At 33.7% G+C, this 25,267-nt stretch overlaps 2 protein-coding genes across 2 annotated transcripts; one reads left to right on the top strand and one right to left on the bottom strand.

Annotated features, from left to right (window-relative positions):
• The first annotated feature begins 1,693 nt into the window (after positions 1-1,693).
• Positions 1,694-12,014, top strand: LOC145613128 (NAD kinase 2, chloroplastic-like). Its single transcript, XM_081668193.1, has 8 exons — positions 1,694-2,269; positions 3,162-5,081; positions 5,946-6,067; positions 6,518-6,659; positions 6,752-6,976; positions 7,266-7,340; positions 8,990-9,091; positions 11,563-12,014. Exons 1-8 carry the CDS (start codon positions 2,057-2,059, stop codon positions 11,764-11,766), a joined length of 3,003 nt encoding a protein of 1,000 aa, XP_081524319.1. The 5' UTR covers positions 1,694-2,056; the 3' UTR covers positions 11,767-12,014.
• Positions 12,015-14,077: 2,063 nt separating this feature from the next.
• LOC145614275 (1-aminocyclopropane-1-carboxylate oxidase 5-like) lies at positions 14,078-15,645 on the bottom strand. Its single transcript, XM_081669301.1, has 3 exons — positions 15,506-15,645; positions 15,168-15,394; positions 14,078-14,933 (listed from the first exon to the last, which is right to left on the bottom strand). Exons 1-3 carry the CDS (start codon positions 15,605-15,607, stop codon positions 14,297-14,299), a joined length of 966 nt encoding a protein of 321 aa, XP_081525427.1. The 5' UTR covers positions 15,608-15,645; the 3' UTR covers positions 14,078-14,296.
• Positions 15,646-25,267: the final 9,622 nt, after the last annotated feature.

Below are 25,267 nucleotides of genomic sequence, written 5' to 3'. Positions count from 1 at the left end.
TGAACCTTCGTTTCCTTTAAATATTATGTTTGCTTGGTAATCTTTGTGCAAATTACACAAAAAATAGTTCATCTGAGCCACCATAAGAATGATTATTTGATCACTTTATTAAGAGCTAGGCACAACTGCACAAGCTAGCCTTGTTCATGCCTAGCTATGACTTGATCTTAAACATTTTATTGTTCATCCAAGCATATTAAAAATTGGATTTTCCATATTGCAAAGTACGGAGTAGTACTTATTTTGATGGACAAATGACACCCGTGACTCCTATTTGGTTTATACAAATTTACAATTATTTATTTATTATTTTGATGGACACATATCAAGGATGACTCCTATTTACAAGGTAATTTATCTATATGTAGAAAATACAAAGTATGATTTGCCAATTTTGATGGTGTTTATTTTGTATTTGAACATCAAGTCTAATTTCAAAGAACATGAAGGGCCTGTTCAAGTACTTAATTTTAGTTCAGTTCAATTCAGCTCAGCTCCAATTAGTTTAGTTCAGTTCAACTCCAATCAGTTCAGTTCCGTTCAACTGCTAATTTCCTTCTCTCATAAAATGTTCATTTAAGCTCAATTCAGTTCAATTAAGCTCCAATCAGTTCAGTTCAGCTCCAATCAGTTTTGTTCAATTCAGTTCAGCCCAGTTGAATAAATGTGAATAGGCCCGAAAACTAACTTCAATGAACATACTTTAACGAACATAACATTATCTTAATTATAGCTTTTATGTTCATTATAGTATATATTCTTTGGAGTTAGTTTTCATGTTCTTTTGAAGTTAAGCTTGATGTTCAATGTATGCATGTACACATGCCTCCTCTGATAATTATCCAGTAGCTAACAAACTTCGTAGGAAATGTTTCCTAGGAAATGTTGCTTCCTAGATATAACCAAATTGCGACTAACCACAAATTCTGGTTTTACACTTTCACTCTCCTACCTTTACCCAACTCACTACACAATATCGCTCTTAAATCCGATATAGATAACTAATGCAGTTACCATATCACCAACAATAAATGAGGAGAGCATCTAAAGCAAGTTGACACTAATATTTTATTCAATGACCAAGCCTTCATAACCGATTTAAATTACAGCTCTGCCTAAGTATTTCGAATTAAGATATAATTAATGTATAAGGAAGAGAGAGACAAGTGGTGTGGGTGTCACATCTTTTTGTCAAATTTGCATTCACGTGTAAAAAGAGAAAAAAAATCACGAGAATTACTACCAATAATTTGAAGCATATAAAATACATTTGGAATTATTCTGAGTACCTTTAAAAGTGTATTTTTATACCACTGAGAGTGTATTTTATACAATATCACTAAATCTTCTGTGGTATTATTTGACAGCTCAATAATACGTCTTAATATTTATAGAGTGAATGACGTTTTTACCCCTATAAGACGTACATTTTGCAGCTCACCGTTTGTGTTTGGAATGCTTCAAGCCTTCAAGTTTAAGAATCGTATCGAGCTCAAGTTTAAAGTACAATTCTTAAATTAGGGTGTAGTTCGAAAGTCCAAACCCATTTTAATTGGGTACAATCCCAATCAATGTAGGACTCACCAAGCTTATGGCTACCCTCCTTTACTCCTATGCTGCCAAATCACATTGTCACCTTCAACCTCTGTGCCAAACATACACTGATAAATCCACACCCAAGAAAAATCTGGAATTTGGATAAAAAAGAATACTTGAGCTTGATTTGTTTTGATTATAAGATGATAATTTTGAGGTTGAAAATGACACCCTTTTCAAAATTCCAACACCCAATTCGTCCTAAACCTTACCCACACCATTTTCATCCACACTATCCTTCTCTCTCCTCTTACTCCCACCACAATCTTACCAGTTTTTTCACTATTTTCAGCTTCACAAAATATGAATTTCTGAAATTTGCAAAATACCCACAAAAATTTGATTCTTCCCTGATTATTTGAGCTGATGATCAGGCTGTAAGAATCTGAAAATTAAGAAAAAATCAAAATTTTTTTGATGCTTTTTTTTGTGGGGTTTCTTTGGTCACTGGTAATTTGAAATGAACCACTCTCCAGCAGCAACAAGTACTGCGTCTTCTTTCCAATTTTGCCCTCATGGGTACTTCAAATTTTCCGATTTTAGGCATGCCCAGAAGCTGTTTGTTGGTTCGTATGGGTTAGTGTTGCAGAGGAAGGAGCTTCATCGCCTCAAATTTGTGGTTTCTGCTGAGCTTCCAAGGCCTATTACTCTCAATTTTGGTTTGGATTCACAGGTTTTGATTGTACTAGTAATTTGATGTTTGTTTTCTTTTGTTGATGCCACTGAATTTGATAATTAATTGCCATGAATAGGGTTTCTTTTGTTGTTTTTTTATGGGGGTATTGAGAGTTACGAAGGGCAGTGATGTAGATGGGATATGATCTGAGCTAGTTGGCATTCCAAATTTTTTGCTGTTATTTTCTCAAAGAGTTGGATGCTTGAATCTTTGCATGTTGGGTTACTTGTAGTTGTGGTGAACTCTTTTAATTTTAGTCATTTGTTTATTCATTTTTATTTTCTGTTTCTATTGGAAAATTTGATGGCAATGAAACAGTATCTCAAGGCTCAATTTCTGTGAATCTTCTAGTCTCCTTGCTCACCAAGATCCATCATTTATGGTCAATACTGCAATATTGATTTTGCGAATTGGCATCATTTCGACTTGCCTGTGTCTTCCTCGTAATTCGATGTTTGTTTTATAAGTCTATGATGAGATTGATTTCTGACATGGGCTTTCTCACAATCATCAATTTTTATTCAATATAGTAGAATTTGTTTAAAATCTAGAGATATTGTGATGCTGAACTAAGCTTTCCCAAATTTATTGTTTTCTCACAGTTAATGCTTGTTGACAAGAGTTTGTGGTTGGTTTTAGTAGCATACTCTCATTTCTTATTTTGGTATCAAATTGACTAACTGAAGGCAGACAGCTGTTCATTTTTGGGTTCCACATCATCTTAAATGTATTTCTGTGTGATGTCTTTTAAATGTATTAGGTCTTCTTTCAGCTGGACCAATATGAAATATTTTGTCATATTGGATGCTGAAGTTACAATTTGTTTGAAGCTCTTTTCCATCATTTTTTTTTATAAAAAGTTTAGAAGATGCTTTATTGTGCTTGGCAGACATATCAACCTCATGATGTTAATCAACTGCGTTGGATTGGTCCTGTTCCTGGAGATATTGCAGAGGTGGAGGCTTACTGCAGGATATTTAGGGCTGCAGAAGTTCTACATACTACTCTGATGAACATGTTATGTGACCCTCTCACTGGTGTTTGTACAGTGTCGTATGATTTCTCCTCAGAGGTGTTGGAAGATAAGATAGTAACGGTTCTTGGATGGATGATATCTCTTTTAAATAAAGGAAGACAAGATGTTCTTTCTGGCAGGTCATCACTTATGACATCCTTTCGAGTTGAAGAAATAAACACTATGGAGGATAAACTTCCGCCACTTGCAACTTTTAGGAGTGAAATCAAGAGGTGTTGTGAAAGCTTGCATGTTGCTCTGGAGAATTATTTGACACCTGGAGATGATAAAAACCTTGATGTATGGAGGAAACTCCAGCGCCTTAAAAACGTGTGCTATGATTTGGGTTTCCAACGTGGGGAAGAGTCACCCAGTCATATGTTGTTTGCCAATTGGGTTCCAGTATCTATTTCCACTAGTAAAGAAGACATAACGCCTACTGATTCTGATGTGGCTTTCTGGAGAGGTGGTCAGGTGACTGAAGAAGGTTTACAGTGGTTATTAGACAAAGGTTTTCGGACCATTGTTGATCTTAGAGCTGAGACTGTGAAAGACAATTTCTATCAAGTTGCAATAGATGAGGCTATTGGCTCTGGGAAGATTGAACTAATTAAGTTGCCGGTTGAGATTGGAACATCACCTTCAATGGAGCAGGTTGAGAAAATTTCATCTTTGGTATCTGATCCCAGCCGGAGACCTCTCTATCTGCATAGTAAAGAGGGTGTGTGGAGAACATCAGCTGTGGTTTCAAGATGGAGGCAATATGTGGCTCGCTATGAGTCACAGCACATTTCCAATAGTCCCATTCCAGTCGATGGAACATTAGCGCAAGGAAGAGATGGAATGTCTTCAACTGATGCACCTTCAAGTGTAAGTAAGGAGAAACAGCTGAAGGATGGAATTCCTCTGCTTCCAAATAATGCAGACTATACAAGTGGCTTCAATGGGGTGTTGCATGGTCAAGATTCTGTAGTTATTGGAAAAAATGTTCAGCAAACCAAGGGAGGTCACATCATTCACAGTGGTGATTTGTCATTGACTGAAGTAAATTCTAGTATGTTAGAGTCTGGTGCAGGTGCAAATATTAACCCATTCAAGTCACAGCTTCCTCCCAACAACGTCTTGTCTAGAAAAGAAATGTCCAGATTTTTTGGTAGCAGAAAGATCTCCCCTTCCACCTTTGTCAAAACACAACAGAGGAGGTCAGTGTTGCTTCCTTCTCCCAGAGATACATACACTAGTAGCATTGAGAAAATGGAGCAAGTTAGAATGGAGTCTGAGTCGGTGCTGACAGAACCTGAGAATTCAAATGGGTCAACTGGCAGCACAGAAACCTCTTTGCGTGACTTAAATAAAGCCACTGGCAATGGTAGGACTCTAGCTTACAGAGATGCCTCTAGTGGCACAATTGTTAATGGAGACAGGCCTCATGTCTTAAGAAATGATGTTCTAACTAGTGTGACAAATAAAAATTTGGCCAGGGACACATCTGATGCTAGCAAGTCTGATCAGATGAATAATGGTCATTCGTCTGTTGTTCCAGGAGAAAAGGGTGTTGACGAGAACATGTGTGCTTCGGCAACTGGTGTTGTTAGGATACAGTCAAGAAAGAAAGCTGAAATGTTCCTTGTACGTACTGATGGATTCTCTTGTACAAGAGAAAAGGTGACAGAATCATCACTTGCATTTACTCACCCAAGTACACAGCAGCAGATGCTTATGTGGAAATCTACACCCAAGACTGTTTTATTACTGAAGAAGCTTGGACCAGAACTTATGGAAGAGGCTAAAGATGTAAAAATTTCTCTCTTTACTTTTTCCTCTCCATGTTCAAACAATTTTTGTGACACCCATTTTACTCCCCATCTTTCTGCCCCCCCACCTCCCTGAGACAGCTGCCATTACTAGTCTCAACTGGCCAGGGGTAATGCTGTCTACATCTTAACATTCTTAGACTCTGCTGAAGGTGGGATAAATTTTGTTTACATGGTTTCTTATGCAAATGCTAACCCAAAAATTTACATGATAATGAAGGAATCATAGTTCATACATATGTTATAAATCTACTTATTCAATGGTGCATTGCATTATTGGTGCAACCTTCTCACAACTGCTTAAAACAGGGGGAAGGGATTGTAATAGTGGAAAAAGGAAAATGTTTTCATAAATTATTTGTGGCGAAGATTTATTTGGCTGTAGTAGTGTTCCATTGTTAGGTTTACAAAAGTTGCATTAGATATACTGGGCTTGTTCATCAATGTTGGCATTTCCTTTATGATGAAACCTGTCATTTAAGCTTTAATGATAAACAATTGCACCCATTAATAAGGTTCCGCAGCCAAACCCATCCATCTATGTATTCTCCTTTTACTTGATAAATATCATGTAATATTCAATTGTAGAGGCCAAGAAATGCACCCGCTGAGTTTGCTTGCTTACCTGTCACAAATATTTTGCTTGTAATTGGTTTTGGTGTGTTAATATATTCAAGGTAGATGCATTTTATTCTCTTTCATTGACACATTACTATATATTGTTTAGTAACAGACATGCAGCAGTGAATTATGACAAACAATGTGTCATGTTTTGTTTTGATCTGTAAGCAACTATATGTCATGCCGACCTCTCAGGGCAATCTTTTCTCTTCTGGCTGTGTAGGTTGCTTATTTCTTGTATTATCAAGAAAAAATGAATGTTCTTGTTGAGCCAGATGTGCATGACATATTTGCAAGAATACCTGGATTTGGTTTTGTTCAAACATTTTATGGTCAAGATACAAGGTAATAATTTTTCCGAAGTCCACTCGAACTCTTCATTTACCTCAAGTATTCATGTCGGAGTCTTGACTCGGACATGGTTAGCAGGGTAGGACACTTTAGAGTAAGTCACAGGCCTCACAGTGAGGTATTTACCAAATCCTACACAGGTACCAAAATATGTGATTTTGGTACCAAATAAACTTTGTACAAAATCCACATATTTTGGTACCAAATTGTATTGATCTTACACAGTATGCTGCTAGGAGTTCTCCGAACACTTTAACCCTTCATTTTGAGTCTTTTTCATAGTTATCAAGTCAGAACGCTTGGACACCCACCCCTGTTAGACACAAGTACCCAAATCCGAGCAACGTAGAATTTTTTTTATTTTATTTGCATGATGAGTCCTTATGTTCATGTGGGAAAATTCTAGTTGCAAGCTCTCTGAGCTAGTTTGTTCTTCTATTGCAGCGATCTTCATGAGAAGGTTGATTTTGTTGCATGTCTCGGAGGAGATGGGGTGATTCTTCATGCATCAAATTTATTTAGAGATGCCGTGCCTCCAGTGGTGTCATTTAACCTTGGATCTCTTGGCTTTCTCACCTCCCATAGTGTGCGGTTCCGACCAAGTGCTTTATTAAATGGTTGCTTGTCTCCATTTAACTTATTGGTAATCAACTAATTTCTTCAGTGTAATTTGTGCAGTTTGATGACTATAAACAAGACCTTAGACAAGTTATTCATGGAAATAATACTACAGATGGTGTGTATATAACACTGAGAATGCGACTTCGGTGTGAGGTTTTTCGGAATGGCAAGGCAATGCCTGGTAAAATTTTTGATGTGTTAAATGAGGTCGTGGTTGATCGTGGTTCAAATCCTTACCTGTCGAAAATTGAGTGTTATGAGCATGACCGACTTATAACCAAGGTACAGTGCTTGGAATTCCAAAGTTTACTAGCTTCATTATGACCTAACATCATTTGGGTGATTTCTTTCTGTTAAAAATTCCTCCTAGATAAATGTCAATCATCCATAACAAGTGTTTAGGATACTTGCCTGTAGGAAAAATAATGAAAGTTCTTGCAGTGAGTTTAACTTAAACTTGTATGCCATGAACATTTTTTTTCCATGTCTTTGACATGATTAAGGAAAAAGATTGTGTTTCTCCTTTAACTCTTCTTGCAAATTTTTTTAAAATTGATATATTGTGCTGCAGGTCCAAGGTGATGGAATCATTGTGGCAACACCTACTGGAAGCACAGCGTATTCAACAGCTGCAGGAGGTTCCATGGTGAGCTTACTTTTCTGAAATTGGTTTCAACAACTTTATAATCCATTCTACTGTCATCTATCTGTGGATTCTGCTTTATGAATTATCTTTCATGTCTAAATAGATGATACTCATGAAAGCATTACAATGATATATGTCGACGCAATATCGACTTTTTGCCAAGGCTTATACAGAGGCCCCACCTAGTGTGTGTTTCTTGTGTTAGTGGGTGGGGGGGGGGGGGGGTGGGGGGGATGTTCATAGTTACCCTTATGGTAACAGAGTAGCTATTTCCATTAGACCCTTGATCTAAGACATGGCTGTGAGCTACTCCCTCTGTTTTAAGTAGATGTTCTGCAGAAAAAACTGTAATGGACTGACTTAGTATTTGCTGATGTAAAGACTAATTAAGAGATAAGCTTGATAATTTGATAGATAATGGCTAAAAACTTACAAAGGTAGTAGGTTTAGCTTATAACTCTCCTATTAGCAACTTGAGGTTGCAACTCTATTTCTAATAACCCAATTCATGTCTGCCTTGTTCTTACTCTTCCCTCTCTATTTATACTAAGGGACTATTAACCTAGCAAACTAATATTATTAAAATACCCATGTTACCCCCCTTAAGTTAGTCTATTATAAAAACATCCTAATGTTCAAAAATTTGATAATGTAACTCCCTATGTATAAAAAGGCTCAAGGCGTTTCGGAGTACCTTGCGCTAAGGCGTGCCTCAGTGCGTCTCATTGAAGTGAGGCGCATATAATAAACAATAAAAAAAATTCGTTGTGCGCCTTAAGCTGCGCCTCATCGAAGTCGCCTCGCCTAGACCATAAAATGTGCATGACCTCTAACGCCTTGCGTCTCAGCGCCTACGCGCGCTTTTTCAAACACTGGTAACTCCATCTCCAAACATGTGTTTTTCTAAATACATATTCATTATCCCTCTGCCACTTCATAAGTGGTAGTGGTATGTTAATGATAAACTATGAAGAAAGGAGATATATGTGATGGATGAGCATAAAATAAATTACCATGCACATGACAATGGAATCTTCCTTACAAAACTACATATAAATTCTTTGCCATTTCCGCCATTTATTACCTTCTACCATACAGGTCATATGTATATTTATCAATATATGTTGATCTTTTTCTTCAAACTTGCAATATATCTATCTCATCCATCAAGCTGTCCTAAGGCAACATTTAATTCTTGCTGTTGTGAATTTCAGCAAATTATGAAATTCTCTATTTCAGCTAGACATCTTTTAAGAGGTTTAACCCCTTCTTTCCTTTATACTCTATATTACGAAAAAAAAAAAAAAAAAAAAAAAAAACTGGGTGGGTTGCTAGCCAACTAACAACCAAAATCACAGCCTCCCAGGCTCATCTGCCCTAAAAATTGAGAAGCTCAGATGGAGTTGTCTGGTGGGTTTAGAGGTACCTTGCACCTTTTGTTGTCTTGGCTCGTCTTCTGATTCTGTTCTACATTTTTCCTTGAGAGCTAAATTATAGTAGTAATGAGGAATAGTATTGTTAGATAGTGTTCATTTTGTTATTCTTGCTTTCCTTTCTCAATATAATCTTCTATTTGCAGCAAAACTGTACAACTAATTTGCATGTGTATGTCATAACGATTTACATTTATTTGTAATTTATTGATACAGGTTCATCCAAATGTTCCCTGCATGCTGTTTACCCCTATCTGTCCACACTCGCTTTCATTTAGGCCAGTGATACTCCCAGATTCTGCACGACTGGAATTGAAGGTAAAGTTAGATATTTTTTGCATAAATTTATATAATAGATTATGTTGCTTCCTGAAGTTTCGACATCAATTTTCCACCCACACTATAAACTAATTATAACATATAGACATACTTTCATACAATATACTTGTGGAGTTGTGGTAGTTGTGGCTTTAGTACGTTGGCTAAGCTACGAGAATATGAAACATTATGGGACCCTTTTAACAGAATGATTTACTCCATTTTCTTTGGATTTACCCAACTACCATAGACTCTTGTTCATAAGAGAAGTGAGTGGGTGTATGAAAGGTGGGTTTAACAAGAAAGAGGCTGTTAAAAAATGGGTTGGTGTAAAACAAAAACAACAACAACAATAACAAAGCCTTAGTCCCACTATGATTTGGGTTTGGCTAACATGACAACAACAACAAAATTCTAGTCCCAAAGTGATTTGGGGTCAGCTAACATGAATCGTCATAAGAAAATATTAGACAAAGAAAAAAGAATATAACAAGATAACCAGTTGAAATTTTTTGAAAAGAGGTGTGTAAAGTGAGAAAAAAGGAGCATCCAAGTAAAATTTGAGAGAGTTTTAAAAGAATAATGAAAATAAATATATGAAAGCGTTAAAGGAGTGGTAAAAACAAGCGAGTAAAAAATATTGTTTGAGAAAAATTTAGCAAAGGAAATGAATAAAGTTTATAAAACACGAATTAAGTAAAATAATAAAAGTACATGCTAAGATATAATAAGCAAATTATATATATAATCATGACACATTGACGTGATTTTTCTGCCTCAACAATACCCTATCAAACACCATTATCCTCATTCCCAAAAGCACTCAAATTACTCTCTATCACCCTCTTCCAAGTTTTCTTAGGTCTTTCCTTACCTCTCGCGATCCCAACATTTTGCAACAGTTCAAGCATCCCTGCCGGAGACTGACTTGGTCTCCTTTTTATATGACAAAACAACCCTAACCGACTCTCCCTCATCTTGTACTCAAATCTATGTAACCCTTACTTCCTTTCTAATCATCTCATTCCTCAACCGATCCTTTCTCGTATGGTCACACATCCATTGCAACATACGCACCTCTGTCACATTCATCTTATGCACGTGGCAATGCTTTATAGTCTAACATTTTGTACCATATAAAAAAGCAGGTCTTATTGCCGTTCGATAGAATTTGCCATTCAATCTATAAGGCATGCCGGGATCAAATAAATGTAAAACACAAGGGTGGATAAAGTAAGAAAGAGTAAGTGATAAGGGGTAGACATTGTGTGTTAGGGTGTAATATTGATAAAATGTTTTTGCCAAAAATAGAACAAAGTAGAAATGGGTACATCAAATATTCATCAATATGGAGAGAGGGTATATATCAATAAAATAACAGAGATAGTATTTGTTAAATTACTCTCCTCTACACTCTAAAATTCACTGATTGTCAATTCCTGTGGCCTTGCTGCATGGTGCCCTTGTCATGGTCTAGCCCACTGCACTTGCTCCATCTACATTTGCATGCTAGTCAGCTCTCAAACGGGTGAAGTTCAAAGTTTACTAATGCATATATCTCTGTGCTATTATGAAATCTCTAGCTCCAATTCAGTGAAGAATATAGAAGATGAGTAATTGATCTGCTTTTAGCATTACAATCAACCTTTTTCCCATATTTGTTCAGTTGCATAGGAATATATAGAATTAAGAGATAATGTAGAGGGGGCAAATGGGTCGTTTGGAGTGGGTCAATTCAGTTCAGGTCATGTTTGGATGAAGATTCATTTCAGTTTAATTCAAGCTGGGAGAGTCTCAAGTCTATTGAAAAATTGTTGTATTGAAAAAAGCAATCAGTATTAGTTTATTTTGGTTTGGTTCAAAATTGGGTCATTGAGTTAACACTTGGTCATTTTGTAACATGTATTGAAGTTGCTGTTCCGGTGGTTCCGCTGAACCTTGATATGTAATGCTGGGAAAAGTCATGTCCATCTCATTGCATCATTCTTTTGTCAAATTGGCCTAAAGCATTCTACTAATTACTTATATAATTAGTAAACATTAAGTATACATTCACCATCTAAAAAAAAAAGTATAGGCTTTGATTGATTGATTTACCAAATAGGTACTTCTTAGTCCTAACTATATGTTATAAGTTATACTGCAACTATAATAAAAAAATTGTAATGATGCTAAACCCTGTGACAGTGCAACCTGTTACAGTGTTACCACTATCATATCCATGATTTTATACCTTGGGATTGGGTTATCAAATTTGAGAACAATCCAATGTCCTGTTGGACATGTTAGATTTGTTTGGTCTTGTGATGCAGCAGTTCTAGATAACATCTACAATTGATTTATAAAGTTACACTGGAAAAGTTTTAATATTAGATTGATGCAGTGTACTTAATTATTTATTTATTTTTTTTAGTTTTTTCTTTGGGGTAGTATTCATTCTGGAATTTAATCACTGGTGAATTGAAAATCAGGTTCCTGACGATGCAAGAAGCAATGCATGGGTATCCTTTGATGGCAAAAGAAGGCAACAACTCTCTCGAGGAGACTCGGTGCGGATATCGATGAGCCAGCATCCAATCCCGACAGTTAACAAAGCAGATCAGACCGGCGATTGGTTCCACAGTTTAATTCGTTGCCTAAACTGGAATGAGAGGCTTGATCAGAAAGCCCTTTGAAGCAGGCTCCATGGTTTTGTGGTGACTTGACAGGTTCATGTAAATTGTTGTACATACTTTTTGGTAATTATAGTCTGCAAATATCATAATTATAGGGTTTAACAATACCATTTATTTCCTACTTTGGCTTCCAACGTAAAGTTACCGGTTGCCACGTCATTTTTTTTCTACACAAATTTTTTTGAAGTCACACTGTATACTGTTTCAGTCCGTACATATATAATAACAAATTCACTTATTTTTCTCTAGCATAATAGAGATATTTCTTCTGTTATGTGCAATTTGCTTCAGTTGTAAAAACACAGGAATTTCCCAGATCTCAGAAGAGGATAAACCATTAAAACTTCGAACTCGAAATTTTTTTCTCATCAAGAGGTATGTTGAAGCTGATTAACACCGTCATTATATGACGCATTTTGTTTTCTTATAATAATTTAGCCTCTACTTGAATCTTATTTGTTTTAGAATTGGTTGTCTGACAATGCAGTTCCAATCTAATTGAATGGGTGTACTCCCTAAGAATTAACCTGGAATCAAATCATTAATTATTAAAATAAACCCAAAACATAATTTGATTGGATCTAGAACATACCACTAGGTTGTGGTTCAGTAATCAAACTACTGCAACATGCATCTTGCCTCACTTGCTTAACTAGCACTTTGTTTTCTCCCAACTGAGGCTTCCTGCTTCTTTTGTCATGTTGAACTGCATTATTCTGTGTAGTACTGCCCTCATTTGATTAATGTAATAAAAATTTAGTGATTTTAAAAAGAATAGCATGTATCAAAAAGTTGTAAATGAGTTATAATATGGATAATAATTTTGAAATGAAAATCTATTTGTTAGATATCGTGTTAAAACTGCTAAAAGTTGACAAAATTTTATACTGTACTTTGTATAAGTTACATGAAGCCTAGTTATATTGAAATGGGAAGAAGGTATGATAGACTTGCTTAACGTAGCGAGTAAAAAGGGGATGGCTGTGTGAGTGTGTGCCTACATGTTGTGGGGGTAATTAAAATGACTTTGGTTATACTTGACATTAAAAGCTAGATCAATCTATCGCTCCTCTAAGATATATTGTGCTTTTTATGAGAAGAGCAGAAATAGAAGAGAGTGGGAGTAGAAATCTTATTGGAACAGAGTCAGGAGGTAGTTAACCAGAGTAATAAGGACATTTCCTTTTTTCTTCAGTAAAGGGTGGCTAACCTTGCAGCTTTGAAATAGAATCTATCGTACAAGTGAATCTATCATGAGCAGGAGCAGGGTGAAGGCCAGTGCTCTAGATGGTCTTACAAACACTTATTCAACCTTCTAGTAGTGCATTCAATTTGGAGGCTTTAGCCCTACCGTGGCCTGTGGACACTGGACAATGAGATGGATATTACTAATTTTATCCTTTACGAGTCAGTTTTTGTACCGATTGCTACTGCTCTGTGAGGTGATTGAAAGCGCAACCAAATGTTTAGTGGAGGTCCAAAACTTTTTTGATGAGATATTCAAAAGTTGAGGGGATCTTTGAATGATGCAAGTTAGTAGGGTCCTTAGATCAGTAGTGTGTCTGGCAGTCTGACCTATGCTTTGGCAGTGGAATACCAGAAAGCAGAGGTAAAACTAGGATTCTGTATAGGCTGAACAATATTGCTCCCTGATTTTGCAGTAATTTGAAGGCCTTATTAATTGATATAAACATAGCAAGATGAAGAATCCTGTAATATACAAAGTACAATTTATCAAACAGTAAAAATTTAACTTCTAGATGGTTAAATACAAAAGTTGGTAGTATATAAGAACTGTTACACCAATTGATGAGTATGTTTCCCTACGACGATGAAGATCTTTGTGAGAAAAGCTAAGGAGAAAACCGAAGGGATGCCGTACTATAAGTCTATAATCTATAGCTCTATATTAGAAGTATTGTTGCTGCTGAATGAGCTGATATATATCTGCTTGTATACTTTGCTTCAGGCCTTCAGTTGCATGCCTTTTTTCTGCATTAGTTTGCAATCATGTAATATCCACAAATCTCTTCTTGCTGTTTGACTTTATGATTTTGATGCATTTAATAATTTCTGCTTTCATGAGGGTGAACATATAATGCGTGCAACTGAGAGAAACTTTTGCATTTCTTAATGAATCTGAATTATAATTTTCTGAAAGATATAGTTAAAACTTTTAAAATGATTTAAACCGAAAAAGGAATCAACTGTGATGTATTGCTTGGAGAAGTATCAGAAACAAACCAAACATGAACATAATTACTCTGCACGTAATAACTAATAAGCAGCGATAATAAGTCAGGATTACTGATACCGCAAAAAATTAAAAAAGAAGTCTAGATTACACAATAAGGATTACATTAATCCAACTTCTTAACACCATACTACTTCAAAGACATCCACCAACCCACAATTAGAGGGTAGAATGCTTTGAAAAAACACAAAAAAAGAAATAAAAATTAAAAAATTACTGATGGAACTTTGTGTTCCAACAGTTATATTATGTGCTTGAAGTTAAAATAGAGAAAATTTACACAGCCTTAACAGCTAGGAACCTGGGCTCTTTAGGCAGGAACTTCTGTTCTGTGTAAACAGACATGTAGTCTCCAAACAGAAACCTTGGATACTTGACACTTTCCTTGGGAGATTTCTCCACCTCTTCCTCTTCCTTGACCTCCTTGACGAGCTGTGGGGCTGGTGCAATTGATGCCTTGTAGGATGGGTTGTAGAACGAGGCAATGGACCGCCTAGTCCCTTCAAGATTAGGCAAAACCCGATGCCAGGCACTCTTGTACCTTCCATTGCTTAGGACCTCAATCTGATCTCCTGTATTGATGACTATGGCATTTGGGACAGGCTGAACTTCAATCCATTCTCCATCTTTAAGCATCTGTAGACCACCAACTATGTCGTCTTGGAAGAGCAGGATCACCCCACCGGCATCTGTGTGGGCTCGCAGGCCTGTCACAAGCTCAGGGTGGGGGCAGGGTGGGTAGTGGCTCACCTTGGTGCCAAAGAAGGCGGCCTCATCCACTCCTTCACTAGATTCTCCACCATTGAAGGCCGCCTTGATGTAGCCTTTTGGCAGACCAAGATTCTCATCCATTATATCCATCAATTTTTCTGCAAGTTTCTTCAGTTCTGCTCTGTACTCTGTCATTGTCTCCCTGTCATACACATGATTGTTGATATTATTAAATATCATAGCTACATAATTAATAATGTAACACACAATAATTATATCCATTTAAGGGATGATTAAAAATTTCCGAGATTTGAAGATCTTTGTCAAGCTTAGATGCATTTTTATGCTATTAAATTGGACCAGTATAGACTGCTAGAATTATGTTTCTGAAAACCCAAGAATTATTTTTTGCAGAGGAATAAAGAAATCTACTTACTTGAATCCAGGAAGTTTTGATGGCCATTCATTGTCATCAGTAAGAAGGAAGACATCTTCCCAATCAACATCATCCAATTTCTTTTCACTTTTGCTCTCGACGATCTCATTCAGCATTGTCACAGGCTTCGACTTCTTGAACTCTTCTTCTCGTTCGAACTTGTAACAGTCAGAGCTGATTTTCTTAACTCTCTCCAGAAGCTCCTCTGGAATCCCATGGTTCACCAACTGCAAGAAAAATCAGCTCCATATTTTTCAGCAAACTCTTTTTAAGGCCTAAACAACATAACAAAATCATCAAAAATATACTGTAAAACAAATATTTGTGCAATAAAGTACCTGGAAGAAACCCCATTCTTCACATCCATTATGGATCTGAGCCATGGTAGCAGCCCTCTCTTCGCCATCAAGCTTCGAAAAATCGTACACGGGAACCCCCATTGTGAATGTAGAAGATATGTTAAGAGAAAGAAATAGAGCAAGAGAAAAAGCTGTGTATGATATTATGTTTTTCTTAAGCTTGCTATGCTGTGTGTTAGAATATGGGTGGAGGTAGAGGCTATTTATAATGCTAAATTTCTTCCCAAAAAGTGGGATTATTAGTCAATCATAGCTCTTTTCATTATAAAAAAAAAAATTATTTCTTTTTTGAAGTGATATGAACTGTGAGGCCTTAATTAGGAGTTACAGTAATTATTAGTTATATTAATTACATAAAGCAAATTATAGTTAGGTCAATGCTACTAGTACACGCTTACTTGGTTAGTTATAACTAAAGCATAGTCAATTTAGTGTCATTGATGAGGCAATGTTATTTGTTTAAAAGAATATAAAAACTTGATTGTCAAACTATATGGTATATCAGTATGTATTACTCCGTAGCTAGTATAGTCCCAATTTCCAAACCTTTTAAAAGTTGTCCATTAAAGTATAAGATGAAAAATGTTGATTGAAAAGTGAGTCAAGAAAACAAATATATACTCGTATAAGACTATAAAAGAAAATATTTTGTTTATTAGAACTTTTGAGTAATAGCATATGTCTAATATTTAGATAAGGAAAAAGATTTTACTTTATTAAATGTATTGCAAAATATTTCGTAGTACGGAATACTTTGTATAAGCGTGTTTAGAGAATAAAAGACGTGTAAGCTTACTAATCAAGCTAATGAATGGTGAAAACTTTGAAACAATTACTATCCTTGTTTTAGTTTGCACAATAATCTAGATTAGAGTACTACTTTAAAATCTTCATCAATGAACATATAATTAGTAAAAACGTCGAAGATTTCATTTGTTATTGTTATGGTTTCATACTTGCAATAGGAATATGCAATCTATTTTGACGGGAAGTTGATGCAATTTGAAGTTTTGACTTTTCAATATAATATTATTAAATGGTACAAACAGTCATCTACTAGTTCATAGTACTCATAATATATTACTTGTATAATGTATTTAATGATGCATTAGTTTTAGTAATGATGTTTCAAAATTAAAAAAAAAAAAAAGTTTTAGTAATGATAACACTAATATGGAACTTTTTGAACACAATAGTATAATATATGGAATTTTACCACATCGTTTATGAAAATAGCTACCCTTTCTTTATGAGAATATCGCCCATATTGTAGATGCAATGACACTACGTTTAGTTGTTTAATTTATTTTTGTAGCCATGGTTTAAAATGAAGATTTGATGTAACAATAATAGCACTTTTTTTCTTTTTTTTCTTTTTTTTTTTTTTTTTTTTTTTTGGTTTTGTTTAATATGTGATTTTACCAAACCAAAGTTGTACCATCTAAAGATTGCACAAAAGTTTCTTACTTTCAAAGCCTTTAGCTTTTGCTCATATGATTTGTGTTTGCTTAGAAATCAAAATTCTACCGACTAATACTCTAATATAGCCCTAATTCATGTTGACCACCAAATTAAAAAATATTCTAAATTAAGATAAACTCCACGCCTCCTAATTGACTTTTAACACATGGGAGGTTTGCTTTTTGAATATCAACACTTATTAACTAATTAATTAAGATAACTTAATTGTCGGCATAGTAGGAGGGCCAAGTAATTAGAACACTTTTGAGCCATAAAACCAACAGTTAGTAACATAAAAAGTCATCATCAATCTTTGTCTACTTTGTCAACCCATTATCTTCCTACAATTAGTTTGTTAATTATCCATAAGAATTGAACACGCCTACTACTACTCTGGTTCGGATTTAATGTTGGGGATTTTCTAGTAAACAAGGGTCACAAAGAATGGAAATGAAATTATTGGAAAAACCTTCGAGGCGTGAACGGGATCACTTTCCCAAAAGTATAATTCCGACCCTATACTACAACCGGGTATCACGGAAATTACTTAGGAAATACAACGAAGAACAATTACCATCACTTGTAGGATAATAGCAATTCAATGTATAAAAGTGTTTGTGATTTTGTGAAAATGAACAACTGATAATAACTCTCTATGCCAAAGTGATAAGATAGAAATTATATTTTTATCTCTCAACCTTCATTCATCCTATGAGGAGTTTCTCATATATATATAAGATAGTAGCTTAGTATGTCATTGCATTTTCAAACGTAATAAACGTAACAATGCATTAACCCATACATTAAACAATGCTTTAAGTTAAGCATTGAATAATGTATTAAGACATACAAAATCAACGCATCAAACACCAAATGTTAAAAGATGCATTAAGCAATGCATTAATAAACTAAGTTATAATGCATTACGTATGTAAACGTCCAACTAGATCAATAGAAATCAAAATTGAAACCGTAAGTAGTAACGGTTGCAATAATAGTGACGAATTAGCCACTTTGTTCATTTGTCTTGATTAGTTGTATACTACTACCTTAATCATATGTTGTCTAAGTCATGACACCTTAACCAAATGACTTAAACTTAACATAACATGAATAATAATCAACTAAATACTCTAAATTCTCCAACATTTAATTGTCACACATATTAGAAACAAAATGAAAGTTATCTCTTTTATAATCAAAATAAAATGCGTCTAAGAGCATCTCAATTGATGACAAGCATATTAGATATTTTAAGTAACATCTTAGATATTTTAGGCAGACACCAAACTTCTCAAGAGTTGACTTATATAATAGAGATAAATAGACCGCCTCAATTTTAATCGGTGAAAGTTAATACATACTATAATCATTTCAAAATCCAAAATTAGAGTTATAGCTCTATATTATATTATGAACCAATAATAATACATTAGCCGTCCGACAAAATGTGAATAATATTCTTAAATGTAAGATAATTGGCACAGTTGGCACTATTGTAACCTTCTGATGCTGTTAACTATGATTTGCCCAAATAAGTAGAAACATTATTGGAGACGTGGCAGTATTATCACCGCCAGATAATTACTATATTTAGGAAATAGAAAATCCATCGGTTGAAATTTGTTTTATTTGGGATTTAATTTTGTTTAAAAAATAAATATAGTGGAAGAATAATAATTCACGGTGTGGTTGCCTGATACTAGTTGTACTTATACAGTTGTACTGTAAGCACTTGCCTTGTCCTTTTAAGACATTTATACTAAAACTCTGCTGTATATTTAACTCTTAGATTTGCATGTATTGGATATGTGGTTTTGCCTTCTTAATTTACTGTATTTGTTTTTGTATTAATAGAGTCGTAAGATAATAATGTATACAAGATTTGATTTTAGGTTTTGTGTTATCCTTAAGAATTTAACCAGGTAAAATACTAGTTAGAATTCATATTATAAGTTAGTAAGTCGAGCTTTATTTTCAACACCGGAATGCACTATAGTTGATTTAAATAGGTCATTGAAATTTTACGTTAATGCTCATCATTGGCTTATAATTAAAATCGGCTAAGGTTTTGTTTGGTAAAGAGAATTTTGATCAAAGAGAGCTGATTTGACCTACATAAAAGGTTATGAGCTGGTTGTGTTGAACCCTTAAATATATTGCTGGAAAATATGAGATTTTTATGCTATATAGTTGTGAAATTATTTTAGCCAAATAACAACTTTAATTAATTTGTGTTATACGAAGTAGTTACATACTAAAATTTATATCACAATTTTTTTTTTTTTGAAAATCAAATTTATATCACAATTTATAACCCTATTCTAGTACTTATGCATCATATTATATTATTTGTTCAAATAACAAAAACAACTACAAGATTTACTAAACCCTTTGTGTACAAACGCCTAATACAACCAGTTAATCAAAACCATCAATGCAATAAATTTCCATCAATCAAATTGTTAAATAGCTAATTTGTAATTAACATTACAATCTCTTTTTTGCTTTACTATAAACGCGTGTTTGTATTGGTATTAGTTTTACTATTAACGCGTGTTTTAGTTTGTAATGCACATCAAGCCTATGTAAAAACAATTATTTATAAAATAAAACTAGCTAGCTACAACCAAAGTACATAAAACATGAATATAATAGGAGTGATTAACTGATTATTGTCCTACAATAGTACTTTGAATCAAAAGTGCATGTGATTTGTACGACATAGGAGTTATAAGATAGACACATTGCAGAGTCAAATTAAGGAAACTAATTAACCTTAGATTAAACTAATCCATTATTTGCCTCGAGAAACGTTCCCAACTGTCAACCGTTGCTTATACACGTATAAGGTTTAAAAAAAAGTGATTATGGTTAAGCTAGATTAGAGATTTAATTAGAAAGGTGATTAACAGTAATAAAATAATCAAAGTGGCATGCTTCATGTTTCGAGAAAAGAAAGAGTGAAAACAAAGTGATATTGTAAGGTAATGAAATGGCCATTAATAATGTTGAAAGATCAATAATATTATTAATAATAATAAGGTGATGAGTCAAAATTTTCAAGTTGCAAATGATTAACTAATTTTCCCACGAAAGTGTTACAGAAATTGTCTAAAATATGAGTGGTTATTAGCTGGCTAATTTTAGCATTTCTTGACAATATAATGATGTGTTTTTGGACAAGCATTAGGTTGTGTTATTACACAGAATTCACTACAAAAAAAAAGTAGTGAATATTGCAATTTGAAAAGATTAAATGTGTACAAATTCTTACATACAAGCGGATATGGGTGTACGTGTACAACAAAATGTTACATCTAACATAAAGTTTATGTATATTTTGTTCTAAGAGCAATTAAACTAGCGGTGTTAATGTGTTATTTCTCATTTGAGAGTTGAGTGGATCTAGACTTCTAGAGACAAATGCATCTGTATGATTGTAATTGACTAAAGTATGTGTATCTAGAGATATACTTGGAAAATTTGACTCATTTTATAAATTAATTTATCACAACTCGAAATTTAATAATGACAAAATTATGACCCAACTACAATATTATTGTGAATTACTATTAATTTATTCATCTATTAAAATAAGAAAATCAATCGCATAGTTGAAGAATAAGAACTAATAAATCAAAGTGATCATTTTAAAACACTAATAAAAAAATGATAATAAATAGACTTTAACCAATCGAACTCAAAATAATTGTTTCCTACATTATTATTATTTTTTGGCGAGATTATTATCATTATTTTTTTTTTTGACAAAATTATTATTATCATTATTAAATGCACATAAAATGACCAAAATAAAATAGATCAGGCCACAAGAAATTCTTAATAATTACTTGCATTACATAATTGATAAACTTATATCTTGTATGAAAGATTGCCCAAAATGCATATAGACACTTCTAACCTCTAAAAAAAAAAATGCACATATAGACACGCTAGAAGGGGTGTTGGGCTTGTGGGCCTATAACAAGCTATTATGAAGGTTGGTTTATAATCTGGCAGGAGGTCCATTATTATATAATGTAATCAAGAAAAAGGCGATGCGTATCATATTGTTTAGCTACAATTAAGTTTTTCGAGGGATACTTTCATATTTCAAGATGTTATACTTATATTATTTGAGAAATTATTAGGCCTTAATTAGTGGATTAGGAGTATCGTTTATGAAGATATTGGAAATTTCTAGCTCCAACTCTCACCTAGTCAGATCAAATTAGTATCTAAAATCTTTGTAGGGGTGTAACCGATTAATCATTTCATGAACTAACTTATTAACAAGTATCTCGAAAACGATTTTGATGCATATATTCTTAGAAATAATGCAAGAATACATCAAATTAAGATCGACATAATCCAATCTCTATTAGTTCGTTCAAATTTTGACACAGATTTGATATTACAACATAAATACATTAGTTTACCACATTGTCTCTTCTCTAACTCAAAATGACTTTTTTTATTTTTATTTTTTTATTGAAAGTAGGAAATTTTGTCAACAACAGCCACTTAAAACACCTGTTTTGCAAATAACTATCAATTTAACTTTTATTTTGAAAAATAAACCACAAACATGTAAAAAGTTTAAATAACACGGTCACTTTTATTATTTCGGCTAGAATCACTGGTATGGGGCCCACTTTATGATAAACATTGACCGTTTCACAACTAAAAAAATGAGTATTATATAAATAACCAACTTAAAAAGTCGTTGGATTACTTCTCCCATAAGAAGAAGATAATGAGATGGAAGTTATTTATGTGAAGACCAAGATTTGGGGATTGAGTTATTCCCATGTTCACTCAAGTTTATTTGGCCACCCCTTGCAAAGATTAATGGCCGTTGTTTTGAATTTCATCAAGTACGTACCTAATTTTTATTCATGTGTTCAATGTAAGGCATCCTTGGCTATTGGGAGATAAAAGGAGGGATTGACTTTCACGCAAGAAGCTTCTATATTATTTAGTTATGTTAATCACCCTATAATCCAACAGTTAATGTTGATTAATTATCGTTTCATCATTTTTTTTTTTAAAAGAAAAATACACAAAGAAGATTAAGGGAGTCTTCTCTCAAGACTTCATATTCAATTGTTGCATATATTTTGGAATTCACAATTGCTCTTACATGACAAGAGTAACACAAATAAAAAAGGGTTTGTACCTTTATGCAATAGAACAAACAATATATTACATGGAACATTGACTAACAAAAACACAACTAATCCAAATTGAGAGAGTAATTGCGGTTTACTTCAAGAATAAAAATTGCTCATTTTGCATTACTCGTTTCATCAAATGAGCAATGTTAAATGAGCAATTAATGTGAGAGGGAGTACATAACTCTAGGTAGTACTACCGGGAGTATATAAAAAAATCAATCCTCGAACCGAGGGTAAGTATCCCTAAGACTCAGTACACTTCAAACTCTGCTACGTCAGCTTTCCACTAATTCTGACTTTGTATACTTTTTTACTTTATCCCAAGACTCAACTCGTGACTTACTTATTCATTAAAAAATAAAATGCTCTATAGTTTTGGTGGCCAACAAATATATGCCAAGTGGGAGAATATACAAATGGACCCACAAAAATAGAGTTTTGAGTAGAGTTTGGTTTTTGAAGACTCACCTCAAGAGTAGTCCAAATTTTATACCTTTTCAAATTCTATTTTCGTAATATGCTAGGAAACATAAGATATAAAGGATGGAAAGATACTATCTTGATATCTCAGGATTAGAATACATTGAAATTGAATAATGAAAACATTTTATGCTTAATCAAAATAACACTACTCTTTGTTATTGCTGCATACTTAATAACTCATTTTTTCTTGTAGCTTTTTGGTAAGGTGAATATGAATATCAATTTAAGTGTTCTGCTTATAAGTTGAAGTTTATTTGATGAAGCTAGGGTTTGATTTGGTGTTTTTTGTCTCTTAATTGTGCTATGTAGATGGAGTTACCTTGCTAGAACGAAAGTTCAATTCTGTTCCTAGGTAGCTTTATTATTGTCATGTCTAATGTGCAACATTATATGAATTATTTACCATAAAGTGACCTTTAATTTGTAGATCTTATGATGGAAATGCATGTAAGGTAGATCTAACCATATATGTGTACTCCCTTCTTTAATTTGTTAGTATAATGTCATTCAATTTGTTTGTAGATTGGTGATGGTTTTTGAAAATATTGTAGTATCTTGAAATTACAATCAATTCGTTTAACAGTAATGAAGTCTTATCATTAAAGGTATAATGGGTACAATTCTCTGCAATTGTTGGTGCATGATGGTCAAAGCTTATTGTCACTTGTCTTTGTTATTCTAGGATATCTACGTTTATGTTGATTCTTCTAATGTTAGTTTTATAGAAGTTTTACCATAGAAGTTTTTAAAAGCCTATTAGCTCAAATGGTAGAGCAATGTGCTGTTGCACAGAGATGTAGGTTCAAGTCCTACATAGGTTGTAATTATAGTGGCTCTCACGCAAGAAGCTTCTATTAAGTTATGTTAATCACCCCATAATGCAACAATTAATTTTAAGTATCGTTTCATCATATTCTTTTTTTTTTTTTTTTTTTTGACGGGAAAAAAGAATATGGTGAAACAATACTTAAATTAATTGTTTTTTCTAAGAAAAATACACAAAGAAGATTAAGGGAGTCTTCTCTCAAGACTTCATATTCAATTGATAGTGAGACATAATTCAATCATATCATTTTTACTAGTATGAGTAATTGAGTATGTAGTATCAATCTAGAGCTTCACTAGCTGGTAATCATAATCTCATCAATATATTAGCACTAATTTAACCTTGCAGAATACTCGTTTCTTATGTTTAAAAATAAAGGTATTCATCACCACATAGCTATTTTAAGTCCGTCACATTAAGGAATTATATTGTTGTGAAAACAATGTAATATTTTTTTTTTTAATTTTTTTTTATCAACTTCTTTAATTATAATGTTTCTTGAAGTTATTTTTTTTTTTTTAGCCATCAACCACGTAACTAATTAATTAGTATGCATGTACATGCAACTAAGACTTTGTTTGATTCACCTTTATTTAATTTAACAAATATGACTATTAAGATGTTAGGATGTAGAAATAGTGCTGGTCTAGTTCAAGCTCCCTCAGTCTCTTCTAATTACTTGCCTAGTCAATCATTCAGTCAACTACTTTAAACAGCTTATGATCATCTCTTCTCTTTTTCAGCTTAACCCGGTATAGGTCTAGCTTAATCTTGATTATATCGGCCGCCTCACCACCATACTTCTAGAGGACCATCGGAAGGGGTTGTGGGTCTGCTCAAGAAACTAATCATGGACTTGGTCCCTATTGTCAATTAGAAGAGACTGAGGGAGCTTGGTGAAACAATTTTGCTAAACACATGAATCATGTGCATGAATATTCAATTAGAATGATTTCCCCCCATAAGAATTCTACATATTGCCGTGGATTTAAATAAGAATGATCATCAGTTGTCAACCATTAACATCTACAGAAAATAACATTATTTTACGGGCCTGTTCTGATTGAAGTACTTAGTAGAAGTACATGAATTGTAGAAGTGGCCACCCAAGTACCCAACAGAAAGATTGTCTAGATTTTGTACACCATCTAAGATCAATTTTTATTAATTTGTGCAATCATGAGAACTGAAAAACATACATGAAGATGCAAGTTGCAGCGGTTCATCCCCCTAAGACATACAATGTCTGAACCCTAGATATAAGGCATCTAGGAGAAATATATGCATCTTAAATTTTATGTCTTGTTCATGTACATGCATATAATATATGATTGATTAATTTTAAGTTACCCTTTCATTTTAAAGGCACCTTTAATTTAGTGTTTTTCATTTTTCTGTATGTGTATCACATGTTAGCTGACCAATTGTGTCTCTCATATAGGCATTATCTTTAGTAGATGAGGTTCATAAATCAGTCTAGGGTGCATGTACGTAAAGATTATACTTGGCATGTACTAGATTTATGTCGTTTGTACTTTCTATTATTGAACACCTGTATATCAGATCTATCCGAATTGCCACCATCATTGAATCGTCTTAATATCCAAATTTTAATTTAGTTTATCGTCTGTTCATCTACATTTTAAATTATCAAAAAAAAAAAAAAAGTTCAAATAGTCTGATAAAGGTAAGTTAGTTCCAAATTATTTTATAAGAGCTAATAAGGGTTATCCAAATTCAATTTATAACTAGAATACAAATTTTTTGATAAGTTCAGTAATTTTAAATTAT

Source organism: Chenopodium album, chromosome 25, assembly GCF_948465745.1.
Source record: "Chenopodium album chromosome 25, dcCheAlbu1.1, whole genome shotgun sequence".
NCBI lineage: Eukaryota > Viridiplantae > Streptophyta > Magnoliopsida > Caryophyllales > Amaranthaceae > Chenopodium > Chenopodium album.
This window is presented reverse-complemented; position numbering and strand designations above follow the sequence as displayed.